At 40.2% G+C, this 10,274-nt stretch overlaps 1 protein-coding gene across 1 annotated transcript; it reads right to left on the bottom strand.

The window, feature by feature from the left end:
- Window positions 1–5,127: 5,127 nt before the first annotated feature.
- Window positions 5,128–8,697, bottom strand: LOC110502549 (D(1C) dopamine receptor-like). Its single transcript, XM_021580669.2, has one exon. The coding sequence runs from the start codon at window positions 8,604–8,606 to the stop codon at window positions 7,344–7,346; it is 1,263 nt and encodes a 420-aa protein (XP_021436344.1). The 5' UTR covers window positions 8,607–8,697; the 3' UTR covers window positions 5,128–7,343.
- Between the last annotated feature and the right edge of the window lie 1,577 nt (window positions 8,698–10,274).

The raw sequence follows: 10,274 nt of genomic DNA, 5'->3' as shown, positions 1-10,274 counted from the left end.
CTGGATTTGGGTGAAGGAGAAATGGGAGAGGCTTGGGCAAATTGCTGTAGGGGGTGCGGAGCTGTTGAACGGGGCAGGGTTAGCCAGGTGGAAAGCATGGCTAGCCGTAGAAAAATGCTTATTGAAATTGTCAATTATCGCAGATTTATCGGTGGTGACAGTGTTTCCTAGCCTCAGTGCAGTGGGCAGCTGGGAGGAGGTGCTCTTATTATCCATGGACTTTACAGTGTCCCAGAACTTTTTTGAGTTTGTGCTACAGGATGCAAATTTCTATTTTAAAAAGCTAGCCTTTGCTTACTTAACTGCCTGTGTATATTGGTTCCTAACTTCCCTGAGAAGTTGCATATCGCGGGGGCTATTCGATGCTAGTGCAGTACGCCACAGGATGTTTTTGTGCCGGTCAAGGGCAGTCATGTTTGGAGTGAACCAAGGACTATATCTGTATCCTGGTTCTAAATTTGTTTAATCGGGCATGCTTATTTAAGATGGTGAAGAAAGCACTTTTAAAGAATAATCAGGCATCCTCTACTGACGTGCATTGAGTGACGATGAGAGAGAAATTGTCTCTAGAAACATAATTTCAACCAGGTGAGGTTGGGAGGTGGAACTAAAGGGTTAACAAAGGTGTATTGAGCAGGGCTAGAGGCTCTACTGTGAAATAAGGCACTAATTACTAACCAAAACAGCAATATTGACATTAGGGAGAGGCATGAATAGCCAGGTGATCATAGGGGTCCAGTGAGTGACTTGGCGGGCTGGGGAGACACGGCGATTCAGGCAGCTAGTGGGCCTGGGCTAGCAAGCTAGCAGAAGGGCCTTAGAGGGACGTCACGATGGAAGAAGTCAGTTGTAGCCCCCTCGTACTGTTACCTCGGCAGACCAGTCATCATGGATCAGCAGGGCTCCGTGTGGTAAAAGGGTCCAGGCCAATTGGCAAAATAGGTATAGTGGCCAAATAATTTGTCCGATGGGTCTCTTAAGCTAACAGTCCGATATGCTCTATACAGCTTGCAGGCCGTGGCTAGCAGGCTAGCTGATGGGCATTCAGGGGACGTAGCGACGGAGGAGCCATTTGAAAACCCCTCTCGGCGAATTACGTTGGTAGTCCAGTCGTGATGGGTCGGATAGGGTCCAGGCCAATTGGCAAAATAGGTACTGTAGCCCAAGGAGTGGCTGATGGACCTCTTCGGCTAGCCGGGAGATGGGCCTAGCAAAGGCTAGCTCCAGGCTAATTGGTTCTTGCTTTGGGACAGAGACGTTAGCCAGGAGTGGCCACACGGATAGCAGCTAGCTAGCTGCGATGATCCAGGTGAAAAGGTTCAGAGCTTGCGGTAGGAATCCGGAGATAAGGAGAAAAATAATTTAGATTTTCTCTGGTTTGACTCGCGCTGTGCAGACTGGTGAGAGTTGTCCAGACTAAAGGTAGCTTATGACTGCTAGCAGTGGCTAGCTGACTACTAGCTAGTAGCTAGTTAGCTGGCTAACTCCTGTTGGGGGTTCCAGTACTGAAGTAAAGAAAATAGCAGATTCATACCACATTGGGTGAGGTGGATTGCAGGAGAGTATGTTGAAGTTGAGGTTAAGAAAAACATTTGTATAAATATATGCAAAGAAAAAATATATAAAATATACACACACGATATAAACACGGGACACGACAAGACGAGGACAAAAGATGTCTGACTGCTAAACCATCTTGGATCTTTGTAAACAAACAGTATCTTTTCAGTTGAGCATACTAGCTCTTCGCCTATCTACCGGAAGTTGATGCTGTTGCTATGCAACCTCTTGCTAGCTAGTTAGCATAACAAATTACTAGTTAGACATTTTACGACTTCAGGTGTGTTCTTAAATTCAATCTGGAGTGCTCTAGTAAATTCAGAGCATTGTTAGAGTGTAAGTTTCTAAATTCAGAGTGTTTCACTCTCAGAGCGCACACTGGACACTCAGGCCGAGGAGTAGGATTGATTTGAGTTTGAGCGTTCCGACCTTACAATGGTAGTCAAGCACCCAAGCTAATGTTGGCTAGCTTGCTAGCTACTTCCAGACACAAATGAGACCACTCTAACCATTTTACTCGCCCTAGCATAGCTGGTTAGACAGTTTTCATGTTATCCAGAGCTTTGGTGACTAACTATGCTGCTGGCAAAAATGTTATTACGCTTCATTGCCAACGTTTACTGACACTGGCCATATTCAACTTGTGTTGAGTGCTCATAAATTCATTATTCTGCGCTCTGGTACACTCAAAGGAGAGTGCTCTGAAATCAGAGTAGATAGCCAGAGCGAATTTACAAAAGCACCCGGATGTCCATTGAGAACGCACAACGACCATACCATTTAGCTAAGCTAAGAATGACAAGAATAATCAAATCAATAGACATTGAGTAGTTAGTTAGATAGCCTATAGTTAATATACTGGCAAGTTTGATGTATAAGTAGCCAACTAACGTTATGGTAATGATATGCTATGTGGTTCGTAATTGTCAGCCAACATTGTCAGCCAATGTGTAAGATAACTTATTTCAAAAGTCATTACTTTATTACATAGCTCAACATTATCTTAATATTTGTCATAATTAGTTAAAACAATGCATTTGTATCCACTCTCGTTGTACTTCGGCTGCATATTTTCTGCCATTTTCTTCAAATCTGAAAACTATGAGAAGCCGCGTCTATTTCCTGAATAATTAATCATGGGCCCAAAAGAACAGAATATTTTGGCGAATTTAGTACGACATCTGGGAACTTTTGACATACTAAGTATATCCATACTGTGACCAATACTATATACTATATACTATATTCTCAATTCACGTCACACATTGTACTGTGGGTGTGGTTAGTATGAGTATTTGAACACAGCTCTAGGTTCCTGAAATGGGTAACATTTAGCAGCAAATCCGCTGATAGGAACACCGCTGAAAGATGTCCAACGGCTCTATCAAACAAGGACAACCATATCTACACGCACAAAAATGTATAGTGTGATCAATAACACATATAGCCTTTGTAAAATGCCACAAAGCAGGACTACATTTACTTTTGAAAGTACCATGCTCAGATTCCTAATGACATCTCAGATTTTATTATTTGCAGAGACAGTTTCGTTGCAAACAAGACACACAATTGGCATAGGACAAATATGACAAGATGAAGACATAGGCCTCTCTCTCTGTCCATTCTTATCCTGTAATTTAGGTCATTTGTAGGATATTTAAAAAATATTCTGTTAATATGTAAAATTATGCATAATTGCTTTATTCATTCAAAGGAGATTTTTTTCACCCTTACTCTTGTCTACAGTGAGATGCGAACCCACAACCTTCTGGCCCACAGTCCTGTGCGCTATCAAAATTCCTGCGTTTACATGTAATGCTTACAGAACAAAGAACAGTTTCTAAAACTGCATATCGGAAGGCTCTGGTCTGTCCAAGAAGTGAGGGTAAACAGCAGACATGTTTTCTGAAATTCACTTTGTTTGAATTATTATGTTGGGTACACGGGAGGGTCACTTGTTTTTTCAAGCATTCAGGGAGGGTTTAGGTGAAATATAATTTTCTTAATGGAGGGCCATCCATTTTCATTTCAGAAAGGTCCGATTTTCTCCATGTAACCTTTATTATAAATAACGTTCAGTCCATAAGGTAGTTTGCACTCTGAAATAGGTTCTCTTCAAGGTTTTGCCTATATTTGGCTCCAATTATTGTTCCCTCTATCTTTACCATTCCCTGACACTGAAAAGCATACCCATAGCATGACACTGCCACCAACATGCTTCATGGTAGGGATGATGTTAGACAGGTGATGAGCTGTACCGGGTTTCCTCCAGACATAGCGCTTTGCATTCAGAACAAATAGTAAAATGTTTGTCTCATCAGACCACAGAATCTTTTGCCATATGCTATCAAAGTCTTTCACGTGCCTTTTTGGAAACTTCAGGCATGCTGTCAAGTCCCCTTTTCTCCGGGTTGGCTTCCACTCTCCCATAAAGCTCAGATTGCTGAAGTTCTGTAGTTCTTCTGGCAGGTTCTCCCATCTCAGCCAAGGAACTCTGTCAAAAGATGTTATCGGCCACAGGGGGACTCCAATCAAGTTGTAGTGACATCTTAAGGACGAATTTGGAATGGCATAGCAAAAGAGTGTGAATACTTATGTTACTGAGATATTTCTGTACTTCATTTTCAATAAATGTTCTAACATTTTTAGAAGCACGTTTTCACTTTGTCATTATGTGGCACTGTCATTATATGGCACACAAAATATGGAATAAGTCAAGTGGTATAAATATTTTCTGAAGGCACTGTGTGTGTGTGTGTGTGTGTGTGTGTGTGTGTGTGTGTGTGTGTGTGTGTGTGTGTGTGTGTGTGTGTGTGTGTGTGTGTGTGTGTGTGTGTGTACACGTTTATTTGTGCTCATGCGTGTGGGTATACAGTGTATGCTCAAGTATACTTGTTTGACCTATGTATTTTCAATATAACTAATTTCCTTTTATGCAGACATTTATCAGAAGCTGGTTCTCTTTTGCCTAAAAGTTAATTTCCCCCATTCTTCAATAGTATTTCAAACAAATACACTGTATTATATAAAATTCTATATTTTGATCAAGTCACTGCATGTATGAGTCCAAGCTCAAATGTTAAACTGCAAAATTGTAAAAAATAATTAAGGTCTTTGAAATGTCTCTTTAAATATCTGCAGCCATTTGGAAAACAAAATGAAGGGGAGGTGATGAGGATAATGTCATATCAATATGATGAAATATCATCACTAATAACACAAGATGATAGCATGACATTACATCAGCTGGCTTGTGTATGAAACACACCTGTGTGTCCACTCCACTCCACACACCTGCCATGCGGTTCACCAGGTCACATCTCTCAGTGTCCAGAGACTCCTACTCTGTTTTTCAACCCTCTGTCCATTGAAGATGAAAGGGGCACTTGAAAAATATGGCTTGGTTGTAGATCCAAAAGGACCATTCAAATAGGCGAAAACTTAGGTGTTGATATTAGGCCAGTAATAACCACTACAAAATGTCTGTCCAGAACAATGAGGAGTCAGAATGTCCAGGTAAGGGGGTTTAATTGACAGGAATAATCCCCCCCCACACACACACACACACACACAAACACGACATCAATATACTGTAGATAGTGGTTCTAAAAGGGTGGAAGATAAAAGGACATATTATAGTACACAATAATACATAAAAGGGGTAAAGCTATATACAGATACACCTTGACTTAACTGAATGATAATGCAACACATTAATATGAATGACAATAGCAGGATAAAGCTGCAGTCTTTACTGCTACATAATACAGATCCAAAATGCTCTGACTGTAAAGTATAATGTGGCCCGAGAGTACACATGACCACCGCATGGTGAGAAAACTGTCACTAAACCAAGTAATGGCGAACAGAGTAAGAGGCTCACCAAAACGACTCAACATGCGACACTTGGCTAGTAAGCTGCTGCAATAGCGAGCAGGCTGTACAGTACAACAAACTCTGCATAGAATGTAACTACTATAACAAAGCTATTACTATTGCACGTATAAGCATAATGTAACTGAAAAGCACTGTGTTCATGACACTGTGAAAAGGTAACCAGTGAGCCTGGCTAACTGGCTACTTAGCTAGCAATGACAGTGCACACACATATTTTACAAAATTCTATACAAACACCCAAACTTTATCCACCGCAAATCAATACCTGGAGGTATTGATTACAACAAGCAAGTGATAGAGAATGTCTCTGATTGGTAAGAAACATACACGTGATTGACTGAGGTGCTGTTGGGAATTCTAACTAAAGGGACAAACTAGGAGTGCATAGAATGAGTAACTGCGTGGCCAATTTTACAGCACTGGTGTAATTTGGTGACTCTGACAGTAATTTTTTTAACAGATGTGAAGTGAAATGTATTTTATTTTGGAATAGTAGACTATATTTTGTATTTAACCTGGAAAGTCAGTTAAGAACAAATTCTTATTTACAATGACCGCCTACCCCGGCCAAACCCAGACGATGCTGGGCCAATTGTGCGCTGCCCTTTGGGACTCCCAATCATGGCCGGATGTGATACAGCCTGGAATTGAAACAGGGACTGTAGTGACACCTCTTGCACTGAGATGCAGTGCCTTAGACCGCTGCGGCACTCGGGAGCCCTATAACATAATGCCTATAATATATAGCCCTAAATCTTAGACACCCTTCCCATTTATTCAAATTTGATTGGGGGAAAATGGCTTTGATGGGAGATAATTTAGATTTTGGGCCAGGGCTCATTTTACTATTTTATATCTGCCAACACCGCAGAGCAGCTTTGGAGAATATAATAATCCTAAAATAAAAATAGATGCAATTATCAGAGGGGAAGATGTGGTTCTGTTACCATGGGTTACATGGTGTTGTCAGGGACTATGCAGAAGACAGTTGCAAGCGATTATAGTGAAGCTTTGGCAAGAACATAATCAGTTCTACATATTTTTCTAGCTATATTCATTCACAAATGGTTGAGTATATTTTACATTTTTTAATTTAAATGTTCTTTGTAAAGTGTGTTGAGACATTGTGAAATGCACTTTAAATAAATGATGACTTAACTTGAGTAAGAGGTGGCAAAAGATTACAAGATTTCTACAGCTATTTTCACAAAACAATGTCAAGTTATGGTTCCATTATTATATACTGTATCTGATTAAACATATCAACTTATACCAAAATAATTACCTTTTCATTAAGTATTATTTTACCATTATTGCAAATAAATGTGATTTGATTTTAAATAGATTACTCCCATGGTGTTTGAGAGCTACTTTGCTACAGAAACACTACCACCATCCTCATTGAATTAGAACAAGTATTTTGGCAAGAGAAAAAAAACACTAACAAAATGTAATGATATCCTCTCATTATGCAATACACATCACATAGCTTATTCGTTAAATTGTGTCTTTTTATTAATATATTTTTTATTTACCCTTTATTTAACTAATCTCAATTATTTGAAATGTGTGTAATAGCAAGACTAAAACTAGGCTAACCTTTCTACGTGATTTCCTTCCATTTATCAAGACACATGCCTACTTTTTAAAAGAATCACTGTATAAATGTATTGATCATGATCAGTGAGATAATAAAGAAATTATAACATTGCTCACGGCATTATGCAAAACAACATAAGTGAATGATTTCACAATATAATATAACTTAAATAAATACAAATAAATCAAATAAATCATGAATAAATCATAGCCTACAATTGTGCAAGATTCTAATCGTGGATTTGACCATGGATTGCATCGCACTCCATGGCTCCAGCTGTGGTAAATTACATTTCCCCGTCACACTGGAATTGGACATTGGCTGGCAGAAACATGTTCTTGTGATTGCGGGATGCGATTGAGATAAGAGAAACTTTGTCGAACAGTGGGGTTGTGTCCTCTCCCAAGTTAGGGATTGCGTTTGGATGGTGTGTAGCCATTAAGACTTGTGCGTCTTTTTGGAGCGTTGTGTCGTGGTGATAGGACACCAATTCATTGCTGAAATTAACAGCCTCCAATGTATTGCTTGAACACATTTTATTGCAGCCTAGAATAGTTGTAAAGGCTTTTCTGAAATCCGCGTTAAATGCGTAAATGACGGGGTTTAACGAAGAGTTGGCCCAACCAAACCAAACGAAAATTGTAAACGTGGTGTCGCTTACACACGGAGGGTCATAGAAAGGTACCATGCAGTTTAGGACAAAAAAGGGCAGCCAGCAAAAAACAAAAACTCCCATGATAATGGAGAGGGTCTTTAAGACCTTTGTTTCCTTTTTAAAAGCAGTTTTCAATGCGTTTTCGTGTGCGCAAACGTTTGGGTGTTGGTTATTTTGCGCTTGCTCCACAGCTCTCTCCAATGAGGATATCCTCCGTATCTGTGTTTGCGCAATACGGAAAATCCTCGTGTAGGTGGCAACCATGATAACAACTGGGATGTAGAAACTGATCAGTGATGTGAAAATAGCATAGGTCTTGTTCAAGTTCGCTATGCAGTTCTCGGAGTGGTTGCTAACGTTTCCCGCTGATGTCTCCTCCTCGGCCACGTGCCAGTTCATTTGGACAGGTATGAAGGATATGAGAATTGACAGCGTCCACGCCACTGCAATCATGATAAATGCAACTCTGTGGGTCATTTTCCGTTCATATCTAAAAGGACTTGCAATAGCCCAGTATCTGTCCACGCTTATGATACACAGATTAAGAATTGATGCCGTCGAGCACATTATGTCAAAAGCTATCCATATGCCACAAAATCTACCAAACAGCCAGGTCCCAGTCACTTCAGATATTGCCTCCCATGGCATCACGAGGACGGCAACGAAGAGGTCTGACACAGCCAGAGAAATCACGAAAAAGTTGGTTACCTTGGACCGGAGGTGTCTGAATTTAACGACTGCGGCGCACACGAGAGTGTTCCCCAGTAGTGTCGACACAATGAGAACAAACAAAATGCATCCAATTAGCGTCCGCACACCATTCCCTCCGGTCTTGGCTTCTGTGGGGTAAGATTCCGAATTAACTTGCGTTTCATTTCCAGTGTAGTTTTCCATTTGCACTTTTCTGTCGTTGGGTAAAAACGCCTGAATTTCACATTAACCAAGTATTTATTCACTGTCTTTATTCTCATGTAGGTTTCTCTGACTGCTTCCAACCCGTAGCAATTCAACTGGTCTCAGTACTCAGTAGGCTACAAAAAACGGTGCAAACTGTCCGATGATTCTCTCTCGTGACAGGCTATGACTCATAGCAGGTGAGATAATTATGTCTATGGTCTGTCTGGATAGTGAGGAGTTTCATTTCTTAGTGAGGGGTCTAGCCCAATGTCAGCAGCAGTGGTCCACTCATCCAGTTCGTTATAGGCTAGATTATAATCTTCCAAAAAGAGCTTCAGTGATGGGGATGAATAAAGAATATAGTAATTAGCCTATTTCTATATGCATGTTGAAATAATAGGCTACCATAAACTATATTTTGAAATTAGTATGCTTGTGACTACAGTATTTTAGCCTATGCTAGACATATGTAAGGATTATGCAAGAAATATAAGTATTTTATGTTTGTAATCAATATTTTAAATAGGGTTACTACACATCTGTTTGTGCATGGCCATTCGGTTCCTGTCAAAACATCTTTAATAATCTGGTTTCCAGATTATATCTGTTTACAACTTCTTTGGAACTCTACATGACCCCAAGGCCTAAAGTTAGTATCTGTGTAATTCATACCATCTCAAATTTAAAATCACATTGTTTTCATTAACTGGCTGCTTGGCTCAGGGTCATTTTAATTAACACTGTGTTGCAATTGTCCACAACCCTAGAAACCATGACAAAATCTCACGTGCCTAGCAAGAGACAACAACAGTGAAGTCAATAATGTCAATGGTTACCCAAAACATAGGCCTAGTGATGAAATTGATGCTAGTTTAAATTATTGTAGATTAAGGCTCAGGACAGTAGGCTAGCCTATAAGAGCAATGCAGCCAGTGGAAAAAAGTTACTTTCACAAACATTTCAGAAATGCCAAGTTGATCAAATATTGTTTACCCAGTAAACACGCACACCTTTGGCCGACATATCAAAATGCATAGGGTGTATGTAGTTTGGAGAGTGTTTGCAAATTGGGAAAATATTACTGAGACATCAGAATAGAATGTTGATGTCTGGCCAACATATAAACGATGTACAACTAAATAATTTATTCTGAATAGCCTACAAGACATAATGAGCAAATGACATCTAAACTGCATTTTACCGATTTATCCTGTATACATTGTGCCTACTTACGAAGACAAAGCTGTGCTATACTAGCCCATGTTAGCTAGATAGGTAAATTAGCCTAACCAGCTATCTATATCTTGTAGTTAGTTACTGTACGTAGCCAGATTACATGCCCGAGGGCCTGACCCCCAGGGGGCTCCCATTGATTTTGTTGAGTCACCAGGGGTCGGACTGGGACCATAAATCGTCCCTGGCTTTTCTAAAGCGAGAAACAGACCTTACGCAAACAGAGCACAACGGAGTATGCGAATGCAGTTTCACTTCACAAAATGTGTGGCTCCATGTAGAACATACGCCTGCCTACACTGCGGGGGCAGTGTTGAGTAGTATGAAGTTCTATATTTTACCACCAAACTTGATTTGGTTGAAAATGGAGCAAAGTTAACGCAAAGTTGCTTCACAAAAGAACAAATTCTGCATATACAGTGGGGAGAACAA

This window comes from Oncorhynchus mykiss, chromosome 23, assembly GCF_013265735.2.
Source record: "Oncorhynchus mykiss isolate Arlee chromosome 23, USDA_OmykA_1.1, whole genome shotgun sequence".
NCBI classification, from domain to species: domain Eukaryota; kingdom Metazoa; phylum Chordata; class Actinopteri; order Salmoniformes; family Salmonidae; genus Oncorhynchus; species Oncorhynchus mykiss.
This window is presented reverse-complemented; position numbering and strand designations above follow the sequence as displayed.